The sequence below is a fragment of the Galeopterus variegatus genome, unplaced genomic scaffold, assembly GCF_000696425.1.
Source record: "Galeopterus variegatus unplaced genomic scaffold, G_variegatus-3.0.2 Scaffold41, whole genome shotgun sequence".
NCBI classification, from domain to species: domain Eukaryota; kingdom Metazoa; phylum Chordata; class Mammalia; order Dermoptera; family Cynocephalidae; genus Galeopterus; species Galeopterus variegatus.
In genome coordinates this window covers 194,301-219,355 of record NW_007726152.1, presented here as the reverse complement: position 1 = coordinate 219,355, position 25,055 = coordinate 194,301, and the positions used below count along the sequence as shown (strand labels likewise).

General features: G+C 37.4%; 1 protein-coding gene across 1 annotated transcript in view; it reads right to left on the bottom strand.

Moving 5' to 3' along the window:
* Positions 1-296: 296 nt before the first annotated feature.
* Positions 297-25,055, bottom strand: part of LOC103589507 — a 136,522-nt gene continuing 111,763 nt past the window's right edge. Inside the window, 1 exon segment of the mRNA XM_008571516.1 lies at positions 297-821. Coding sequence (XP_008569738.1) covers positions 297-821 — 525 coding nt within the window.

The following is a 25,055-nucleotide window of genomic DNA, read 5'->3' as shown; positions in this document are numbered from 1 at the left end:
GCTTAAGAAACTATATAAATCAATATGTAATGCAGGCTAAATGAGGGGTGTAGATAACAAGTGCTAGAAAAATTTAGAGGAGAAAAATATCGTAGTGGACCTGAAACAATTTCTAATCTTCAAAAAAGAGGTCCTATTTAAGAGTCGACAGTAGATTATGTTTAATAAGGAAAGACTAGGTGTGAGGAAAATGGAGTCAGCATAGTCAGGCCCCCTCGCCTCATATCCAGCATATCCAGCTGGGTATGATTCAGCACATCCGTTATAAACCAGTTATGTAAAAGTAGAGTTAGTTCTCATGTGCGCCCACGTACCCCTTGGCTCGTTGCCACTATTGTGTACTTCACTTTGGTATTGAAGGCAGCGGTGGCTGTGAACCGCTGGTCAGCGCAGCCTGCATCTGAAGAATAAAGGATGTCCACTTTGCTGGCAGCTACTCGGTATTTCTTTCTACGACGTGACTCAGGACCTGCACAGGACCAGGTAGAGGATCTGTGATCCAGCCCAACAATTGGTGTAGTTTTGGCAGGATGAGCATGTAAGGGAGCACAGGCCCTTTGGGAGGGGATGGAGATGTGGCTGCCCTCAAGCATGTGGTACCTGGTGGCAGCATTCCTGTGGACTTGGGATCCACTGGAAACATGGGACCAAGTGGATGGTCTCCTGAGAGTGTAGAGGAAGCTCTCAGGGTATCGAGCTCCATGGTGAGAGATGAGGAGTCCCAGAGAATGGCTGGCCGGATGGGCTGGTTGTGGTTTGCTGTACTGTGAGCCATTATGGACTGGACACTCCATGAGGCAGGAGGGCAAAAGACAGACATGCTGGAGAATGAAGTACAGCAACAGGTTACTCCCGTTCCTGAAGCCGAGGATGATGATGACCCTGAGGGTGAATTGGGAGAACCTTTGTAGCTCCTTGCACAACCTGTTGTGCATCAGAAACAGGCAAATCCCTAGCTGCTTGGCTCCTACAGTTGTGGGATCTAGAGGTGGATGGCAAATGTACAGTGTGTGTTAGCATTAGTGGGTACTGGTGCAGATTGTAGCTTGATACATGGCAACCCAGATTAACTTTTAGGGGCCACAGTGAATGTTGATGGTTATGAAGGACAGACTATTATAGTCAAAGCTGTGTCTTTGCTGCTGAGCATTGGACAATTGCCCCCCTCATATGTATACTGTGTATGTGTCCCTGGTAGCTGAGTGCATTTTGGGTGTAGATGTGCTTTATGTTTGCACCTGCAAACAACAGTTGGAGAATTCCAACTGGGGATATAGACAGTAAAGCCTGTGCTGCAGGGACATGTCAAGCATGATCCACAGGTGTTACCCATGCCAAGGCATGTGGTCAATGTGAAACAGTATCATTTGCCAGGAAGATGTGTGGAGATAGGTTACACTGTATTGGAGCTAGAAAAGGTCAGCATCATTCATCCTGCACACCGTCCCTTTAGTACCCTGTTATGGCCAGTGACAAAACCTGATGGGACCTGGATGAATGTGGACTATTGAGAACTGAACAAAGTAGTGTCTCCTTTGCCTGTAGCCATGCCCGTGCCTTCAATTTGCAACTTGATGGATCAGCTAATGACTCAGCTAGGAACTTATCATTATGTACTGGACCTTGCAAATGCATTTTTCTCTATCCCAATATCAGTTGATAGCCAAGATCAATTTGCCTTCACCTGGGAGGGAAGCACTGAAGTTTTCAAGTGTTGCCCCAAGGATAGATGCATAGACCAACCATCTGACATGGTTTAGTGGCTGGGGACCTGCCAAGTGCTCTAGGCCCAGCATGGTTACAATGTTTCCTTGCATAGATGATGTCTTACTTACCTCTGATTCTCTTGCAGATTTAGTCAAGGCAGCTCCAATGCTGCAAGGTTATTTAGAATAATATGAGAGGGCTGTATATAAGGGTCTAACCCTTTGGATATGTACTTGGAAGTATCAGCTGTGGCTGGTAGGTCACTGGCCCCTGCAGGGACAAGCCATGTGGCAAGAGTTATGGGAATTAGGACATGGAAAGGAAGTAAGTCTTTTCCATGTCACAGGACATTCCCCCTTAGCCAGTCCAGGCAATGATGAAGCCGATGTGTTGGCTAAGGTAAGATGGCTAGAGAGACCTCCAGCAGCTGATGTAGCTGGGTAGCTACATTGGAGAATGCAGCATGTTGGCTGCAAGACTGTGTGGTCGATGACCTGCTGGGTGCCACATAAACTCAGGAATGCAGCAGGCTGGTGGCAAGACCGTGTAGTAGATGGCTCCCTGGTTGCCACATAAACCTGAGAAAGAATGCCCCTGATGGGCAGATGTATCCTTGATGGCTCACCAGGTGCTGCATGCAGATAGGCAGAAAATCTGAGAGACGGATGCTCCTAACATGGTGGCAGGTGGATCTTTTGGGACCACTGCCAAAGTCCGAGAACTACAAGTATATCTTCACAGCCATTGATATGTCTACTGGTCTTCTGTTTGTATGGTCTAGTAAGGCCAGACTAGGTAAGCACTTTTAAGGTGTTGGATAGCCTTATGGCCATGTATTGTCAGCCTCTGGTCATAGAGAGTGATAATGGAGCCCACTTTACCAGACATGAAATACAGAAGTGGGCTTCTCAGTGGTCCATTCAGTGAAAGTTGCATGTGCTGTATCATCCCGAGGCAGTGGGAATGATTGAACAGTACAATGATCTTCTGAAAAAGGGACTAAGTCTATCCACCCAACCCTCATCCCTGAGGGGTGGACATGGCAGTTATGGCTGACAGTCAGGATCTTAAATGAGAGACACTGCAAGGACATCCTTTCCAGTGGAGGCTCTGTTGCATAGAGCTGCAGCAGCTGTTCCTACAACCATTCTTTCCAGGATGGTAAGCTGGCATGTGTTCTGCCAGAGGGACGAGAACTCCCTCTATTGGTGCCAATAACCTTTTTGTCTTTTCATCCATAGTACTGTGGTTGCAGGCACCAGGGTTGACTGGACACATGCATATGTTCATGTGGCTAATGTGGCAGCTTGCTGAACATGCACTGAGATTCCTACCAGTGTTGCTGCAGGATTCTTGTGGAAAATCACCCCAATGATGACTACTAACTGGACATGTGTATGGGTGTGGTTTTTGTGGCTAATAGTTGAAAGGATAGAGCTATGGGCACAAGCCTCAGGTGTATTAAACATACAATAGGTACAGAGGTTATATGAATGGGGTCAGCCATCCTGGCTAAGGGAACATTGTAGAAGATTCTGAACACATAGAGGAAAGTGGAAAGTTGATTTGGTCAGGCCCCCTCACCTCATATCCAGCTGGGTATGATTCAGCACATCCATTGTAAACAAGTTATGGAAAAGTAGAGTTAATTCACATGCATGCCCGTGTACCCCTTGGCTCATTGCCGCTATTGTGTACTTCACTTCAGTATTGAAGGCAGCAGCTCTGAACCGCTGGTCAGCAGAGCTTGTATGTGAAAAATAAAGCATGTTTACTTTGCAGGTATCTACTCAGTTTTTCTTTCTACTACCTGACTCAGGACCTGCACAGGACAGGGTAGAAGAGTCTGTGATACAGCCCTATACTAGCGAAAGGGTGTAGTTGATTAAAGGGTGTAATAGACAGAGACACATGTACTGAGAAACAAATGAAGTGTAAGGAGCATGGGCCCTTCACAAAGCCCATTTTGTATTTGTAACATTCCTTCCTTCTTTCCTTCCTTCCTTCCTTCCATTTTTCAGGAGACCTCCCAGGTTGCATAAGCTTTAGATCCCACAAAATCTCAATGTTTATTTGGTAATGAACCAAAATTGATGGGGGAAATAATTTATTGTTAGGACAATAAATGGACTAGTCTTGACTGAGCACAGGGCTCATGTTAAAGTGTTCCAGGAGAAAGAATGGAAGGGTAGATCAGGACCACACAGCAGAAGTCACTCCTTTTCATACTGAAGTACTAAATCATTTGAAAGTGTATCGTGTGTTATAATAGAAAACCAAAAAACATGTTAAGGGAATGAATATTTATTGAGCTCTTACTGTATATAACAGAGACTGATAATCATGTATCTCATGTAGGCTTAATAGTAATCATAAGAGACAGAGATCATTATTCTAATTGAAGGAACTGAGGCCCCGAGAGGAAGCTTCTCCAAAGTTATAAGGTAAGTAAATAGTGGTTCTGGGACTCAAAACACATCCTTCTGACTCTAATACCCAGTCTCCTCTCTCCATGCAACAGAAGTATGGGAAGATGAATTTGATGGTGATAGTCAAAATAAGGTGAATGTGAGAAGAAAGGAGAACCAGGAAGCAGAAAAACCGAAAGCTATTGAATAGAAACCTCAAGAATTAGATAATATGAAGCACATCAATGCCCTTTCTGTTGTTTGGGAAGCAACAAAATAGGAAAAAGTAGGAAAACTTATAATAAAGAAATATTGTATGCTAGTAAAAACCACTCTGAGTTAAAACCACCCATATCGCTGCAATATACAACAAAAAAGATGAAAAAGAAGCAATAAAAGTTAAATTTTTACTTCTGCCTAAAATATCTACTTCTTGATTTGCTAACATTTTTAACTATAAAAAAATATGGTGGCTGTTCTTGATAATAGAATACTATCTCCAACTCTTATTTTTCATATATTTACTTGTACTATGATTACTTTTAAACATGTTTCACTAGATTACAACTTCCCTGTGGACAGAATCTGTGACTGTTGTGCTTTAGCAGAGCTAAACTCATTTTTTTACACGATGTTAATATCTACTGAACACACACACACATTATAGACATTTTGATGTCTCTTTCTTTTTTTACATCAGTTTTGAAAACCCAAAGGTTTTCCTGTTATGAAGGAGTGGAAGAAGAAGAAAAAAGGGTTTAGATTTAATCAACAATCAGGTCACATGCTTACAGGGAAGAGAAGCATACCGGCTGTTCTGAAGAGAAGTAAAATGACATAGGGATATCAGATAGGACCATTTGTGCTTTGGGTGGTGTGTTTTTATACCAGTGCTTTATTTTATCAAAAAAAAAAAAAACCACAAAAACTATTCATGATTATTTTATAAAATCTTATTGGTTTCCAATGTATCTTCCATTTTGTAGGAGGATTTACCTTTCAAATTATATTACTTTTCCCTTTTTTGGACATTATTAATTAGCTCCCCATAACTTATATTTTGAAGAAGCAGTATAGTGAATAGAAGTGAATACCTTGGAGTCACAAAAAATCCTGGTTCAAATCCAAGGTCAACCTCTGCTAACTGACTGGCCTTAGCCAAGGTTTTTGTTTTGTTTTGTTTTGTTTTTAGTTTAATAAATCTCAGTTTCTGTCTGTCCTTACCTCACTCATAATGAGTATGATTATACTTGAGGGTATAATGAGGAGTAAATCAAATAAGCCATGCAAATATTAGGTTTGGTATCAGTAAGAGTGTTGGGAGCTGCCCTGAATGCAGGGGTCCCCTTGGGGGCACAGCTCTCGTCCATCTGTATCCAGCTGACGAAGCTTCATGAGATCAAAGAGAAATGTTTTGAGAACAGCAGGAGATGTTTTGAGGAAGTTTATACTTTTGACCTAGGAGCATTCCTGAGAACTTGGGAGTGTGAGCTATTCCTGTAAACCCACACATCCAGTTGCTTACACAGAACTTGTAACCCTTTGTTTAGACATGCACTTAGAAAAGTATATAAAGAGAAATGCCTATTGAATAAAGCGCAGCAGCCCTCGAGACTGTTTGTCCTCCTGACCCCATCTTTTGTCTCTTGTCTCTTTTCTAATCCTGCACTCATCTTCTCTGCCTGCCATCACCGGCTGGATTCCGGCTTAAGAGTTTTCCAGGGAAACAGAACCAATAGGAAGGAATAAGAGAGAAAGACAGAGATTTTAAGGAATTGGCTCACATGACTAGGGAGGCTGGCAAGTATGAAATTGATAGGGCAGGCCGGCAGCCTAGAAATGCAGGCGGGATTTCCATGTTAGAGTCTTGGGGCAGCATTCCATCTTCTCTGAGAACTTCAGTTTTTACTCTTAAGGTCTTCAACCTGTTAGACGAGTCCTGCCACATTCTGGAGCATAATCATGTCTACAAAATACCTTCATCACAACATCTAGACTAGTTGTTGATCAAATAACTGGGCATCATAGCCTAGCAAAGTTGACACATAAAATTAGCCATGACGATATTATTACTAGGGAAAAGATCTGACTTCCTTGTAATCGCTTGAAAACATATGCTTTCTCATATCTCTCTGTTTTCTTCATAGACTACTTCCCTCTTTATCCTTCAACAATCTACCTTACTTCTCTGCATGACAAACTTGTGCCAATCTTCCAGGGCTCAGGTAATTCCTTAAGTTTTCTAATAGACTCTTTTCCACTCCAGCCATCCCCTGATTTAAACAGTGCTTTGTGTACATCCTCTTGAAAGTAACACCATATAAGGTTAATGTTCCTCTCTGGTTTTGAATTCTTAGCACACACACTTAGCAGAGAGTAAATATTTGAATGTTTGAATAAATTTTTGAATACATATTTGGATGTACATTGATGGAAAGAAAAAAATAGGGAAGGAAGGAAGCAAAGAAAGAAGAAAAGGAAGAAAGGATTGTTATCTTTCCACAATCTTTTCTTGTCATCCTTAGTTGCCTACAATACTTTTCACCCTGCCTATTGAACTCAGGGTGATGAAACATGACAAAATAGTTACCTATAATCTTTTTAAAATTGAGAGCTAAGAATATATATAATACCTATGTTTATATGCAACATAAGTATTACATATAAAAACAGTTGAAGATTTTGTGGCAGAATTTGAGATTTAGATAAAAGCTGACTGAGCCTTCTAGAATTTTTCCAAACATTTTTTTTAATACTTTTCATGAAAAATTAGGGAACTCTAAAATATTTTATTAGCTATCCCATCATGTGTTACATGTCTTTATCATGCTTAATGTGAGAATCAAGTTCAGGCTACCATATACCATATCTATCTTCTTGTCAATGCCTTCATGCAAAGAATTCCTGGATATCCTACCAGTATGAGGTCATGAAAACCATTTTCCAGAGTGATATTATCATTTCTCACATGAAAAGACATCACTTATGGGTATATAACACATATTGCTGCCTTCTGAATGGCTAAGTCTCCTCAGCCAGTTTATATCTTAGTCAGCTCATTTGCAATCATTTTAAGTTATGATTTGCTATTAGGCTCTGTGTAGTTGACTATGACACACGGGAAATCAAAAAACTCCTGTATCATTTATACTTCAAAGAAGGTGGTACAATATGCATGATGTGGACTCTGCAGTAGAAAAGCTTAGAGCAACCTTGTTTTAAATTGTTATTCCACACCTGCAGACAAGTGATGGACAAAACACTTTAAGGCTATATATACCAAAACATAATTAAACTTGTAAGTTTAACCTTAGAAAAGAGAAATAAATGAGGCTAACTGACTAAGTCAACAAGCAAATACAGATTTTTTTCCTGTTGTTTTACCTTTCAGAATTAACTTTTAGTTTCAAGCATTAATTTTGTCTCAGTTATCCTATTTAAGGAAATGAAGTAATGTCCTTCTTTCAAATATTGTGGTAATCTTTGTTAACATTTCTGAATTCTGATGAGGCAATTTCATAGAATTGTTGTATAAGAATTGTTGTTGTATACAGAGATAGGTAAGAATTCTGAGAAGGACTTGGAGAACACACAGTGTGGGTGGGGAGGAGGAGAGGAGAATTAGCATCATAAACATTGCACTTACTTTCATTTTTCTGTCATACTGGCCTTTACACTATTTTTATCAGAAGTGAATTCATGTTTCAATTGTTGATTTTGTTAGCTGTTGATTATCTTAGCTGTCTTTCTTTACATGAGATTTCTTCATGTATTTTAGAATTTGGGGTTTGGAGGGTCATTTGGAGTAGGAGTTTTTGTTTGTTTTGGTTTTCTTTTTCTTTCTCTTTGCTTAGTTCTTGGTCACAAAACAGCTTTTCGTCCTTCTACCTCCCTAAGCCCATAATTTGCATAAAACCATAATTTAGATAGCCTGAATCTGAGCTTTCTTTACAAACTAAGATCCCTGGCCATCCGTGGCTTCCAGAAGTAAGGCTGGAACATGGGAACTAGACCATACCTGCACTGCCAGCATCTGATTCAGGAGCCCAAAAGTCATTTCCTTTCAGCTACATTTTCCAACTTGAATTTATGTTTCTTTTCTGGTCTAAGGAGATGTTGGTTTGCTTTTGAGCCAGGCTTTGTGTTGCCGGGTTTTTTTTTTTTTTCTTTCCTTTTTATATTTTATCTTTACTGTTAGATGTTTGGAACAGAGGCATGCTTCAAAACACCTACTGACAGAGTCATTGTGACTGTATGTCTCCAGGATACTTGCACTGTCAGGACCCTTTGATATTAAATCACAGACTGAAAATTTGTTAAATATTCTCCAGTAACTCAATAGTTCTCAAAATTTAATATGCCCCATGGTCACCACAGGACTTTGTTACAAAATAGATTCCCAAACTCCACCTCTAGAGATACTGATTCAGTAAGGATGGGGAGGTGGGGGAGGGGATTTGGGTGGGGTGAAGCCATCTAACTGATTTGGCCTGATCCATCAACAGAAAGTCCATAGATTCTCAGAAACTGATAGCTAGAGTACATTACAATACAAGCCTAAGGAGGGTTGGTCATGGTGGCAGAGAATTCTATTCTTGTGCATTGGACAGCTATTTGTGTGACCTTCCAAGATGCAGGGCATCCCGTGAAGAAAGAAATAGAGAATAGACCGTAGTGATTGGGGGTCCACTGTGAGCTACAGAGAGGAACATAGCCCGCACATTCAGTGAGGTTCTATGTACATGGCTACCAGAAGGAAAGCTCAGACCAGAGATGCCATGCAAAGGAAAAAATAATTATATAGGGTTAACATAGTGTTTCCTATCAATTAAACATTTAACATAAGTTTGTAGTAAAAGTGTTTGTCTTATGTTCCAGATATTCCCATGAGTACTGGGAAAGGCTATACGTTATTCAGCAATATTCTGTGAAATAATCACCTGTGGGAATTCATGAAAAAATCGATGGATTAAGGTGTTAAATTTATACTGAGAAGAAGTGGCTTATTGACAGAGATATGAAACAATAAAGATAAGAGTTAGCTGATGAATTCTTAACTGTATTGATGTGGAAGTTCTTAACTACCAAAAAAAATTGCAAAGCCTTTTTTATCCCGTTGTGTGTCACCCCATTCTGTAAATTATAAAATGAATGAGTAACTAGTACCTCAGGACCTTCTGGTTTCATTGGCTAAATAGATTCAATCCTATACCACGGGGCATTAGTACAAAGGAGCAGAAATTAACCCTGGGACTTGAACATCCGATTATTCTGCACGTTTTTGTGTGTGAGTGTATGTGTTTGCATGTTATTTTCCCAAAAGATGTGCAAAAAGCTTTAAAATTGAGCAAATTATAATTTCTTTACAAAATAGACATTAGTTGCTGTGAAAATTATTCTACGCCTATTGCTTTCTAAATCATTTTAGTATGTAAATGAAAGAAAAGGCCCATAACTTGTTTGCCTTTACTACCGCAGTCTTTAAATTGGCTGGGCTTGGCGGCTTGCCATTAGATTGTTGAAAAATTAGAGCAGTTCTTCCAAAGCTTCAGCTAGAATCTCTACTGGGCCATAGATACACTCCATATGAACTTCACTGTGAATCCTTCATAGAAACTTAGACTTGGAAAAGACAGAACAGGTGTTTTATGACTTGGGTTTATATTTTTAGTTTGAGATAACCCCAGGTGAAAGAGAAACTGAAGAATATCTGACTGAAAGAAAGGGTTTGTAGAGTGGACCTGTATGGAGAATTTTAATTCATAGAAATGATATATTTAGATGATTACCCTTCAGAAATATGCAGTCAAGAAAATGATATGAAAGATTACAAACTACTTAGTAAAGTTAGCACCGTGCTTTAGGCTGGCAAATTTACCTGAAGTACTAAGAAATGTACATCATCTTTTACCAGCAACATATACTGCATAAACTTCAAGATTTTTGTTTTAAACCAGCAGTATAAGTCTGAAAATTGTCATCTTTTTTTTGATAGATGTAGCATGGTACTATAGAAGCATCTACCAATTAACCAAGAAAAGTGGAAAATCAAATTAGGAAATGGAATATATCTTTTGAGAGATTGTTTTGAAAAATATTGTGTCAATATACAAACATTTCAGATCAAAATGTTGATTTTTATGGTTGTGGTGTTTGAGTGACTTCACACGGAGGTGATAATAGTTTAGTGGCTAGGTATAGAATTTGCAGATACACCATGAACCAACTGTGTTCAGGCTCTATCCTTGCAGCAGCTACTGACCTTGAGCATTATAGCATCCTTTCTCATCTTCATAAAGGAATTATGTAAGATAAGGTAGGTGATATCATTTAGCACAGAGCCTGCCCTCTAACTCCCCTGGTTATAGGGCAGGGGTTGGGGCATGGGGGAGAGGTGGTAGTGGTGTAAAGGGGGGATGAGAAGGGAGGAACAATTAAATATAACATGTTATACACAATGTCCTGTTCTAGGTATCAAGTACGAAAGCACAATTGGTCAGTTGTCTGAAAGACAGTCGATAGGAAATACATTAAGGTGGACAAAGAGATTTGCTGCCTGGATCTTGTAATAAAGACTTGTTGCTTAGCTGCTATGAATGCTGTCTTTAGGCAGCCTCCAGCTATCAGGGTCAAGGTTTACCCTTTTTGAGGTAGTTCACATCCAATGACTGATGGAGGCAGAAATATAAAGGTTTAGCCTTTCTAGCTTGGGCCATATATTCCAAGGGTTGATCAAGACTTTGTTAGACCTTCATCAAAGTTTAACTTCTCCTTCTGTCCGGCCTTACTTTTTTTCTCATTTATTTCTCGGGGGCTAGTCTCTAATAAATACTTTGCACTCTAAACTCATCTCAAACTCAAATTCTAGAAAACCAGCCTGGATACAGAGTACAAATTCTGGCAATAGTGGCAGAATTTTTGAAGTCCTGGGAAGCAAGCACACTAGACATGTCTTTCAATGCATACATTCCGATCCCATAGAGCTTTTGTGTAGAAAGTTTGTGAGGTTCTGATTAAAAAGTGGACAAAGGATCTGAATAGACATTTCTTAAAAGAAAGCATACAAATGGCCAACAGATATATGAAAAGATACTTAACATCACTAATCATCAGAGAAATGCAAATTAAAACCACAATGAGATATCATCTCACATCTGTTAGAATGGCTATTACCAAAAGACAAAACATAAGTGTTCAGAGGATGTGGAGAAAAGGGAGCCCTTGCACACTGTTGGTGGGAATGCAAATTAGAACAGCCTTGTGAACAAACACCATGGAGGTTCCTCAAAAAATGAAAAACAGAACTACCACATGATTCAGCAATATCACGACTGGGTATATATCAAACAGAAATGAAATCAGTATGTCAAAGAGATATGCTCCCATCTTCATTGCAGCATTATTCACAATAGCCAAGATATGGAAACAACTTGACTGGTTAACAATGATGAACGGATAAAGACTATGTGATATATATACACAATGAAATACTATTCAACCTTTAAAAAGAAAAATTTCTGCTGTCTGTGACAACAAGGGTGAACCTGGAGGACATTATATTAAGTGAAATAAGCCAGGCACAGAAAACAAATACCATATGATCCCACATATATGTGGAATCTAAAAAAAGTTGAACTCATAGAAGTAGAGAGTGGAACGGTTGTTATCAGAGGCTGGCAGTGGGGGACATTAGGGAGATGTTGGTCAAAGGAATCAAAATTCTAGTTAGATGAGAGAAATAAGTTCAACAGATCTATTGTACAATATGGTAACTATAGTTAATGACATTATATTGTGTTCTTAATACTTGCTGAGAGAAGATTTTAAGCATTCCCACCACAAAAAAATAAGTATGTGAAGTAATGCATCTGTTCATGAGCTCAATCTAGCCATTCCACACTATATACATATTTCAAAACATGTTGTATGCAATAAATTATACAATTTTTATTTGTGAATTAAAAATAAATAAACAAATAAAAAAATACCAGTACAGTGATGGCAAGTATGAAAAATGAAAGTGTGTGAGGTTTACAAAATGAAATGGTATTACAAAAGCTCTGTCAATGCTTGTTCAAATATACATGGTGCAGAATTCTTACATAGTGAAGTCTCTATCTCCAGGTTACACAAACAGTGCCTAGCGCTATAAACAAAAGGGTGGTCATGAGACAGAGATAAATTGGAAGCTATTGTTGTGGCAATCATTTTGAGAAATCTTTCCCAATACTGGTGATAGATTTGCATTGTTTCATTGCATTCATTTTTTTGTCTTCTGCCATTGCATTCTTTTCTTTGTCTGTTTCTGTGTATAGACATTTGCTAAATGGCATGCTGGGTTGGAACTATAATCTGTGCCCAAGGAATATAGTGACAATTGATGACCTCCATCGGTCATTGGATGATTATTCTTCAGGGTAGGCTAATCATAGCTGATGGCACAGCTGTGTCAAAAAATGTCACCATTTAGCTTCCCTGCCAGGCCTGTGGCAGAATACAGTGAATGTTGTTATTGTTATATAAATTTTAAAGTTAAAGTTGTGTCCCCAGCCAATAGCGTGAGAGCCAGAAGAATGTGGATTTCTTCTACTTGTTTAGTATAGCAGCATGAATTAAAGTCAGAGTGTACCTTAGTGTCAAGAGTACCGTGGTAAATTATCAAATGTCAGAAGTCAAGTTTGGGTTGTCAAGCTGGGTTTGGCAAGATAAAGATCATATTCTTATAGAACAGTGTTTAAAATAAAAAAGAAGGAGGGTCAGAAATGTAAGAACTAAATTAGGTCATGAAAGCAAATTCAAGGTTGAGATCCTAGCGATATAAATTTAGAGGAATAGGAAAAACACTATATTATAAGTTCACAGTCAGGTCAAAGTAGTCATAATGAGCAGTATAAAAGTAATAAGGACATTTAATGAGCATCTACTATGTGCTATCTACTGTGCTAAACAGTCTATGTGGATGAGATAACTACTATCTTATTTCACTAGGCTTGGAAAAGTTAAATAACTTAGTTACACAACTAATTAGGAGTAGAAGCAGGATTTTAAGTGATAAACATTTTCTAGAATCCATGCTATAAACCACTGTAAGCCACTGCCTCTCCATGGAACAGCCTGAGAAATAGATCACCAGGACAATGAGGACTTAGAAATCTTAGAGAACTTCTAATAGTTGACTCTAGCTGGTAGTGTTTTTGTCACTAAACAAGGCTTTATAGTTTGACTCCTTAATACTGAGTCCACTTGTCCAGACAGATAATTGATCTAAATTCATCAACCTTAATGATACTTTAGTCTGCGTGTATAATAATTACACTTTTAAGAAAAGATGATATATTTTCATTAGACAAGATTGCTGCTTGGCGGCTGGCTGGTTAGCTCACCAGGTTAGAGCACAGCCTTGTAATACCAAGGTCAAGGGTTTGGTTTCCCCTACCAGCCAGCCACCAAAAAAATAAATAAATAAATAAAACAAAAACAAAAACAAAAAAACAACAAACCAAAATTGCTGCTTGCCTGAAAGAAAGGGATCCTACCCTCTTTCATTTGAAGGCATTTCTAGGACAATATAGGACAGTTGCATATAATATATACAATATATTATGAATAATCTGTATTATAGTATATAATATTGTAGGACTCTATAAACTTCATGAAGATAATAAAAATATCAGTTATAAATGATTTGCCCTCCTACACCATGAAATACCTACACACTATCCATTTTCAATTACTGTAAGCATGTAAAACAAATTCATTTAGAGTGGGGTTCTGTTATGAGTTCCCAATACCAAAATAGATAAAACTCTTCACCACATATAGTTAAGCGAATTTCTTTAAAATGAATCTATCCTAGATTTTCCCTTCCTCTCAGGTCATCTGTGTTCCACTGGTCCTCTCCCTTGTAACCTATGATGGTCTTTCCTTAAGTACCTAACTCGAGCCCTGTTTCCTCATCATGGAAGGATGTGGTAGTACAGTCCAGAATGAATTGGCCCAGCAATTATCTGGTCAAGCATTCACACAAAATGTAAAAGAACATACAAAGACCAACCTTACTTCAGGTTCAAGCAACCTATTCCAGCCCACACAGTCTTTCTCTGTCTCTGTTTCTATACCTGTGTGTATGTTGGGGGGTAGGGGGTAGAAATATTCAGGGATATGTTCATTATTCCACTTCACTCCTTCCCTCAACTTCTATTTGGACTCCTGGGGTGCCTCCTGGGGTGTTCTTGTAGTCGCACACAAGCCTCTCCTGTTCCCTTCTCTTTTTCCTTCTCCTCCATGACCCCTTGGTCTGTTTAAGCCCATGGTCTTAGCCCCTCATGACCCTCCCTCACCCCTGCCCCTACCTTCCCACATGCACACAACTTTTTTCCCCCTCAGTCATCACTGAGAGTTGTTGGGGTGCATGTGTTGTGTTCTCCTGACACTTAGCCATAGAGGTTCCAGATCCTAATGGCCATTCTCTGAGTGGATTACTTGAGACCTAAGCAGATAGTGTGGCTCTTCTAGGTTACTGTTGCGAAAGAGCATCTGTCTTATAGTCATGCTCAGAGCTGATTTCAAAGGCAGTTTCTTGTGTCTCTGCCTGAGCTGTGACTATCACATGGTGTCTTAAATACTGTCTTTTGCCTACACTGTAAATAGATTCTCCACTAAGCAGAAACACTGACTTGCTCAAAAACAAATGAACATCCTCTACAGATATATAAAGCCTTGAGGAAATTTCTGTCTAATCATCTTACATTCACTTGTGTGTGTGGATAAGGGGGGCATGAGGTCTACACTTGTCCACAAATTGATAAACTGTCTACAAATTGCTTTGAACAAATCTTTAAAAAAGATTTGAAAAGTAAAATAATGGTTTTAGAACCATATATTAATAGAAATTTTTATTATGGAAAACATATTTTGATCATTCTCTATGGGTTTGCTCATCTGCAAACTAGGGAGGAAAAGGAAAAGTTGGACTATGAGGTCACTGATATTCTTTTTAGTGCTAAGATCTTGTGATAATAAAACACCTTGTGACTGCTGCTTTAACACTAGAAAAAAATTCAGAGACCTTAATGTATTTAGCCTGTTCACTTTTTTCAATTATTTTATATTTTTGAACTGTTGAAATGAATTACTGTGTAATAGCTTTTTGTATTATGTAATAGTGATTTTATTAGAAACCACCTTATGGTTGCTGGTGAACATTTGCCCATATTGTGAAGTCATTATGCAATCTGGCACAGTGAACACCTTATATTTAGAAGAAATTTAGGACTATGACCATATTGCAGGTCATAACTAATACATTTTGGCAAAGAAATGTTTAAATATTTATTCTTGTTTTATTAAAAATCATATATTTACAGTAGGCCAGCAAGGTGCTGAGACTATATTTGTTTTGTAACAAAAAGTCATCACACTGCCATATTTTTCCCAAGCTAGAACTCCATATTGGAATGCTGTATCCAGAAGGACATAAATAAATACCTTAGTGAATGATTTCTAATGCAAATGTACATAGAGAAAAATGTTTTTTCCCTAAACAGGACAAGGCTATCTTGTCACAAATATGGTTAAAACAAATAACACACACACACACACACACACACACACACACACACATTCTAACAACATCCATTGCAAATTGGTCTTTATGCAGACAAAAAGCTAGTGACAGCAGAATGAAAACCCAACTATAAATGGTACAAAAACGTTCATAAGTATGCTAATATAAACATGATTATGTTTATATGTCTAGAAAGAAAGTATGCCATTTTATGACTTACAAGGGTTAGGGACAGAGCACTTAGAGATACGTTTTGAAAGAGTATATGTGGTGTTAGCTGCATGACTCCTATTAAAGTCTGTGAGAACCACACTGTTAAAACACTGTACACCATTTTGATAAATTATCTCAGAAGGCTCTAGTATTACATTTTATGAGTTATCCACACAAATCCTTTTATTTTTCAATAGATCTTCTGTGCGCCACACAAATCGTTTTATTTTTCAATAGATCTTCTGTGTGGCAATATAAAGTAGATGAATTTGAAGCATTATTCCTTAAAAAAATAAAAGCCATCTCTTTAAGAGTATCTGAGGCAGTAGACTTGTGGTGGGATTCTTTTTTTTCCTGGATTCCTAATATGGGTAAAGTAATTTTTGATATACTTTAATGAGAACAAAAAAGTGCATTCAATTGATGAGAATTGCTGAGATATTTTAGAAGCGTGAATTATATTTGTCAGACCAATTCTGCCTGTCCTTTTTGAGCTTACGCCAAAGCACTGTTCTAGTGCTGGGAGTTTAACTATGAATAAAACAAAGTCGTTGTTCTTTTAAGTAGCTTAGATGCTAGTGGGGGTGGAGAAGACATAATAAGTTAATTTAACAAGGAAAATAGATATTGTTTGAAAATTCCATTACTCATAAAATCACAAATTTCCTATCCAAAAGAAATTTAACAACTAGCTATTTAGTAAAATATATTCTTATTTTAATAGTCAATTCTTATTTTAAAATTTAGCCCCAAATATTCTTATTTACAGCAGAGGTGCTAAGACCCAGAAAAGTTAAAATATTTGACCAGAATCAGGGGCAGGCCAGTACTTATATTCACCTAGTATCACCTAATATGAGACCAATGTTTTATAAACAATTTGGAAAACTACAAGTAAAAATCCGTAAAGCAAGAATTTAAAGCAGAATGTTCTATGAATGATATAAATAAGGACAAGGGGAAGGTAAATATTAATACAATTCAAACATGACCATCTACAAGTGAAGAGGAAGAATTAAAATATGACAGTGAAATTAAAGAAACAAGTAATACTTTGAAGAATGAAGGATTCTATTTAAGTGAAAGATTTTCATTCATAATTTTTTCTCTTGTCGATTAGTCCAGAAATTATTTGGGATGTTGGAACTTTCCATATTAGTGTTGTATTTGCTTAGGACTTCAGAAGGGGATACCTGATTGCGGTTGCTTCACATCTGGAAAAAATGGGAAGGGTAAATACTGCAAATAGTTATGAGGGAGAGTGTAATAGTGACAGGAAGATGATGTGCCCACAAATATGAAAACTCCAATTAGGTTGATGTAGATAAAACATTATTATGAAGAAAAGCAGAGAGATATTTTATGGTAAACAGGAATTACAGTTACTTGTATAATTAACAAGCATCATCTTTGATGAATGAATCAAATCAAGGGCACAGCGTCTAGCAAGAAAAACTTTACAACTGAGGGCAAATTTTTGTAGAGCTAAGAGGCTATAGAGTACATGTCTACCACTTTTTTTTGGTCGTTTTTTTCCCCGAGTTCTTTGCCCATTAAATGATTGATAAAAATTGTTAAATAAGGCAAATACTGTACATGCTGCAGTGTAATGAGGCCTATCAAGCAGGGGGAATACTGCTCCTCATGATATTAAAATTAAATGTAGCATTTTTAAAATCCTTGACATAAATAAAGAAGTTATTTCTCTGGACCACTGCTTTTTCCATAAACTCAATGTTCTGTATAAGTCACTGTCATTGGATATATTTTATTTTGAGGCAACCCAGTCATTTTCTCCCATAAATAAGTACCAAATCAAGTATCATTTATCTAAAAATTATGTCTTCTAAGGCCTATAGTATGCCAAAGATACTAGTTAGAGGGGACTGACTGTAGTTCCGGTAATTTATACACATCTTTTAAGATGACAATCTCACTATCTCCTTCAGATATGCAGGTGTTGTGTTCAGTTTAAAGGTTAGTGGGGACAATACATTTTAATATTTATTTTTAGAAACAACTCAGTTATTATTGTTTGGAAGTCAGGATACTGGCTTGATTTACCTAAAATATTTATTTGGAAATGTGTGGGAGGAGAAAAAAATGAATGAGAAGCTTTCAGGGTCAAGAAGTCGATCAACAATGATAATATAGGGAAAACAGCTATGCATGGTAATAATCACAGAAAACGTTTTAAGGGAGTATCCTCTCACGTATGATGATTTGGCATTATGTCCCACACTTTATCTGAAAACAAAAAAGTTTTGCAGGCAAATAAACACTGTTAAAATACAAGTAATTCTACATTGCAAAATTTTTCTAATCCTTTGTCTTTTTTCTCAAATTTATCTTTTTGAGATTATTATATTTAAAAGGTAAGAAAGAGAGAAATACGTTATAATTACACAGGGAAGACAGAACTGTAAAATCTTGGTGGCTTGTTAAGAAAATGCTTTTCATTAGTGATGGAAACAGAATTCAAAATTAATTTTTTTAGTTTCCGGCCTAGAAAGTTTTGAATTGAACTCTTTTTCTGAGAAACTGTGTAACCTGAATATTTTGTTGCTCTTTGAATTGAGAACCCCCAAATGTTTAAACTAATACTTTAAAGACATACTTTTAAAAATTACTACATGTACCATCAAAAAGTTGAGTGCACTTAGTGTGTAGAGAACTTGCTGAATTACAACCTGGGAAAACTGAAATTACAGGTAATTTTGTTTATCTATCTTTACAAAGTAATTAAAACTGTATTTGTTTAGTTGGTTCTGATTACAGAGGTGCTACAAATTCACTGAAAATTTTGGATAGATTAAAAGAATGTAAAGAAATAAAAATCATCAATAATCCCATTGCTATAAAATTATCATTTAATATTGTTGTGGCTCTTTTTATTTTATACCATGTATTCACATATATATTTTTTAAATATTAGGAAATTTATCTTTTCAATACAGGAAAAAATAGGGAAATTTTAAAACTTTAATATGGTCTATTTTATCAATATTTTATTTTGGTACTTTTCCCTTTTCTTTAGAAACTACATTTACAAACTGAAAAAATATATATATTTTTCACCATGTATGGCCATGGATTAATATTTTTAATATATCAAGAGCTTTTACAAGTCAACGAGAAAAATGAGAACACAGAAATAAAAGAGAGTGATTAAACATTATAGATAATTCACAAACGAATAAATACAAATGGCTAATGAAGATGTTAATAAATGACCAATATATTTAGTAAGCAGAGGAATTCCCGTTAAAACAGCAACGTTAAGTAATAAAAGCAAGAATAAGAATGAAGTGAGAGAGAGTGAGGTCACGAGCACAGGAGAGAGAGGGAGAGACCATGGGAACCCAGTGTGAAAAAGAGGAGGACACAACCGGCAACTTCGTACACCCTTAGTAGGTGACCATGAGCAATGGCACAGGACTGATGGGTGTGAAGATAAGCTGCGAAGAAAAATACACCAGAGTGAAATGACAAAGAACCTTATTTTTGGCAGCAGCAGTAGCAATGAGAAGAAAGAATATAGTCGGTTAAATTCAGATTACATGTCACACATTTTATTGAGTGGTTTTCCCCCTGTATATGGTATCTCATTTAATCTGCATAGGATGTTTTGAGGAAACTTCATTTTAAATATTAGGAAATTCACATCCAGAAATATGATTTGCCTGATGTAATGCTGCTAAAACAAAGCAAAGCTAGAATTGAACTCAAATTCTTTTTTATTTCAAATATTTTTTTCTACCTTTTCTGCCTTATCAGGTAGGATGTGCAACATATTTGCATGAAAAATAAACTATAAGGGTAAGGGTAAGCAGCACAATTTTTATGAAAAATTATTCTTAGAAATTCTTCTGTTTTATGTTTATGGGTATAAGTTTGGGAGCCTCAAAGCCTGGAAGAATAGCATCTTAAGCAGAAAGTGTGGTGTTATAGAAGATGCTGGCTGCAAATGCATAGAAGCTATTTTTGATTAAGGTCTTAAATTAGGAAAAGCAAAGAGGGCTGATTCCTAGTGTTGATGAAGACATAAGAGTATATAAGATAACAAAGAGATGAAGAGCAGAGAGTCTGCAGATTATATTTCACAGAAAGTCCACATTTAAGGAATAGCAATTTTTAAAAAATCAATAATCTTGGTTAATTAACAAAGGAAACCTTTCCATGCCTTTATCATCATCTCTCCCATCATCACTCAAATTTCACCCAATTTCATCCTAAGATCCAGCCAGCTGAAGCGCCTTGCTATTCCTTGACTTAATTTTCTCAATTTTATACTCTGTGTGCTACCAGAATGTCCTACTAAATCTCTCACATTTAATACTTGGATGGAAGATTTAGAGCAGTTATCCTCAAACAGGAGGGAATGTTTGCCTCTCCCGCCGTCTGCCAGGGACTCTTGTCGATGTCTGGAGACATTTTGGGTTGTCATAGTTTGTAGGAGAAAGGTGTCTGCTACTGGCATCTGGTGGATAGAGGCCAGGTATGCTGCTAAACATCCTACAATGCACAAAATAGCTTCCTACAACAAAGAATTGTATGTCCCCAAATAGCAATGGTGCCAAGGTTGAGAAGTCTTGGTTTACACAAAGTTGTGCCAAATGACTCCCAGTTTGGGTACTGTTTTTCTAGGAACAGAAGGAGATAATAGCTTAATAGTTGAGGAAAGGCCCTTGTAGACATTTAGTTTCTAGTTTTAATAGTACAAGAGCCGGCTAGTGAGATCCATTTAACAAATACGTGTGAAATTTAATGAATACAGAAATAATTGTGATACTGATGTGTTCTCCCATGTCCTCTTATGAAGCCAACTAGTCACAGGTTTTCTTTTACTCCTCTTTTGTTTTACACAATTTTATTAAAAAAGAAAACTTAAACAGGATTGACTTTGAAATAAAACCCAACATGTTTTCCAGTTGATTTTGATTTAAAGGAGGCCTTTGGTAGAGTGCCTCAGGGTATGCTAGCTATGGCTATTTATCTTTATACTGGATAGTTTATATATTTTAAGAAAATGATGAATGGAAGCTTTAAAAAAACTCATTATGGTAATTGATTATTATAGAAAAACCTTGGGAACTTTACAAAAGAGAACTGTATTCTCTTGGTATCTTAGCTTTAAACCAGACGTGTAATTAGAAGAATCCATAAACATTTGTCACAGTAAGAGAAGCCTGGTCACTAAGTTTAGAAGGGAACTCTGGAGTCACTTTATTGTACTGTACTGAGATGACACACAGTAGTGGCTGTCACATATAAGAGGAGATTAATATGTCCTGTTAAATAAAAGACCACCCACATGGAACCAATGTAAAAAGTAGTGATGGAAAAGCTTGGTTCATTTCTTTAGAAAGGTTGAATGTGATCCTTTCTTCAGAGTGTCTCAGCACTTGTAGGCTGAGAAAAATTTAGTTAAAACACCGTTGCCATTTAAACAGTTATTTTTTACTTTTGTTTTCTACTTTCTTAAAACCTTAAATAAACAATAAAAAGATATGCTGAGAACATCACGTAAATACACCTATGTCCACATGCTCTCTTACACACACACACACACACACACACACACAAACACACAATAATCACCTACACACCAAGAAAATGGGAATTCATATATCATCTATATGGAGAGCTCAATTGTTGATTTTTTTTCTTGTAAATACAGTTTAATGTTGCTCTCTCTCAAAGATTAAGAAATGACTATGGAGGAGGCCAAATTTGTTCATCATTAGAAAAGAAAACATGATGTTTGCTTACAATGGTTATGATAATGACATGTGATCATACAGTTCTGTTTAGTTCTTACTCTTTAAAACTTGTCCTTGGTCAGGTGGGTTGAAGAGAGTGGCTTCACCTTCCTAGCCGTCTTGAATGATATGGACTTCTCCTAACTGGAAGCAACCTGACCCCCACTCAATTTGCCCTCAGCCACTGGAGAAAAATGTTTTCAAAACCCCTTCAGGGCCTCCCATTTATAGTACCTAAAGCCTCAGGACTTGTCATCACCACAAGCTGTTATAACTCCACCAGGTAGGAGGCATATGGGATCCTGCAAATCTCATCTCTAACCATCTGTGTAGCAGCCTGTCCAGTGTGCATTTTCTCCTGGATCTAAGAAACATCTCAAGTTACAGCCTGAGAGCCTTAGGCTTCCTAGCCAATTCTGGCCACGTGGTTAGATTTACAGTAGAGGTCTCTGGAATCCAAGTAATCTTCTGTCAAATTGAAAAGTCAGGATAGGAGGGACTCATACTACAGCCTCCAAGACTCACGGAAAATATCATGGATTGTCTTCAAGAGATGCCAGCAGGACTTTTCAGGAACATGCCCTGCTGACTGCTGAGCAATTAACCTGGGAGCCAACGTCATCAGGAGCCATACACAATTCAGCTTCTTAAACTCACCAACTTCTAGGAAAGTCATCACAGCCATGCTCCTTAAATCTGTCATCTTTGGCTACTTTTCCAAATGTAAAACCCACTGGCTAGCTATTATATCATGTACTGCTTAATGCCCTAATCTTCTTCCTTTCACTACTGATCTTTTTCCGGTGACTATTTCCACTGACCTTTCTTGAAATTATCAGACCATTAAAACCAAACTCTCCTATCTCCCATGCCCCTTCTATCCATCTGTTTATATCTTTTTATTAAAATTGAAAATTGGTTCTAAATCAAGGACACTACTTTCTCTGAAGCTTTCTTGAGCATGGATTAATCATTACCTCAAAACCTCCTTTTGGGATTTTGTGGGTGGTAAGGGCAATTTCCTAGCGTGATGATATTCACCTACTCGTGAATGCCCCAAACCTTCACAGGTTACATGAATTTTGATCAATGTATATGATTTGCATCTACTGTCATTTAATTTTTTGTTTGCTTCTTTGTTTTAAAAAGCCATTTCTGTGTGATTTTGAGAGCTGTCAAGATTTTGGGTTAGAGCAAGGTACAACTTTCAATCGTTTGTGCAATTAATATTCATGAGTGCCTATTATACGTGAGGCAATGTTCTAGGTATTGAGGAGGTATTGGAAACAAACAGAAAAACATCCCTGTCCTCATGTAGCTCATATTCCAATGAACTTTGTGGGAAGTCAGTCTGACATCCATGCTTCCTCCCCTCCTTGCCTTATTCTTAGAAACTTGGAAATGTGCAGGGCAATAAAAATTTCACTGATTCTGAGCACAGTGCTGAAGGGCACTAAAGGGAAAGCTCTGTGATTTGGGGTGCTTATATAGTGCTGTGAGATACAGCCATGCCATAGAATGGCTGTGTTGCTTTGATCTCTTAGTCCTTTCAAGTTTGCTTCCAAAAATTTTAGGATTTGAGAGTGGGTCATGAACACACAAAAAGTTGAGAGCCATTGTCCTAGCCTTTTTTAAAAAAAAATAATTTAACATTACATTTTCAGGAAAACCTCGTCTTTCTTTGAGGTTTATACCATAAATCTATATCACGACTTAGATGAGACAGGAGAGAGTAGTGCTTGAGAGGATGGTTGTTGAGGTCAGTCAGCTATGTGACCTTCAGCAGGGGAATTAACTTCTCTAGACCTCACTTCACTCATCCTTAAAGGGAGGGTAATGCCAGTTTCTTCCTCCAGGAATGTGGTGAAGGTTAAAAGAGTGCATATGGATCCCGGTGCTAACAACTCTGCCCAGCCCATAGTAAGTACTCAATAAAGAGCTGAAAAGTCTTGATTTTCCCCTCCCCTGACGCTGCTCCTCCCCCATTATTCTCTATCTTAATAAAAGGCAGCACAACACAGTTTCTCAGGACAGAAACTTGTGTGTCATCCCTGACTCTTCACTTTCCTCAGATGTCATTTCCAATCCTTTAGCAAGGTGTGCTGGCTACTTTCAAACTATGTTCTATCTCCGAGGACTTCTCCCATTACTACCACCCTGCTACTGTTTCTTGCCTAGGATTTCCGCAACTGCTTTTTAGCTGGTTTTCCTGCATTCACTAATGCCCTGATAATTAATTAGCAATATAGCATTCAGAGCAATATTTTGTGTGTGTGTTTGTGTGACCAGTAAGGGGATCGCAAACCTTGGCTTGGTGTCGCCCGCACCGTGCTCAGCCAGTGAGCACACCGGCCATCCCTATATAGGATCTGAACCCGCGGCGGGAGTGCTGCTGCACTCCCAGCACCGCACTCTCCCGAGTGCGCCACGGGGCTGGCCCCAGAGCAATATTTTTAAAAATATAAGTTAAATCATATTACTCCCTTCTTCAAAACTCTACAGTGCCTTTCAGTTATACTCAATGAAACTCCCAGTCCTTGTCACAGTGTCCTTTTTCTAGATTTCCTCCTTAGTAATTTTTAATAAAGGATCTATTAATGGTAAATAGTCTTATTCTGCAAATCTTCTCTTTGAATTTTGCATTCTATAGTTTCACTGTGATATCTATTCATTTTTATGTAACTTCCCTGCGACTATGCTTCTCAAATCTGAGGAGTCATTTTCAATTGGGAAAAATAATTCTATTATTTTCTCTGAACAGGGATAACATCAATATTTTTTTTCTATTCCATTTTCTTCTTCAGGAAGTACATTTATGCCTATGCTAAACTTCTGATTTGCATCCCTATGTCTTAACATCTTGACATTTTTTCTCTTTTTCTCTCTGTGCTGCATTCTGAATAATTTGCTCAGAAATATTTTTAGTACATAATCTCTCTCTTCACTTGTGTCTAATCTATTGTTAATGTATACATTGAGTGTTTAAATTCCTATGACTTTTTTTTCTAGAAGTTCTAGTTGGTTATTTAAAACATGTCTGTTCATTATCAATAGCGTTATATCCCTCTCTTGTGGTTTGATTAATTTTATGACTTTATTTACTTTAAACTTATTTTTATAGAATTTTTCAAATAGTTCTGTTAAGTTCTTTGGAGCCTAATTCTGCTGTGGATTATGTCTGCTGTTCTAATCTCTGTTGTTTTTTTAAATTTCACATTGTGAGTATATATTCAATGGAGTATTCATGAAGTGAAGCCATGTTCTTCCAAAAAAGTAATGTGGTTACTTCTCCTAGGTGCTCTGGTTCACTTTTTTATGTAAATGTTTAAGACTAATAGTTTAGAGACATGCGGGTAATATAAAATTGTACTCTGAAGTCCTGAGAGATACAGTTCTATG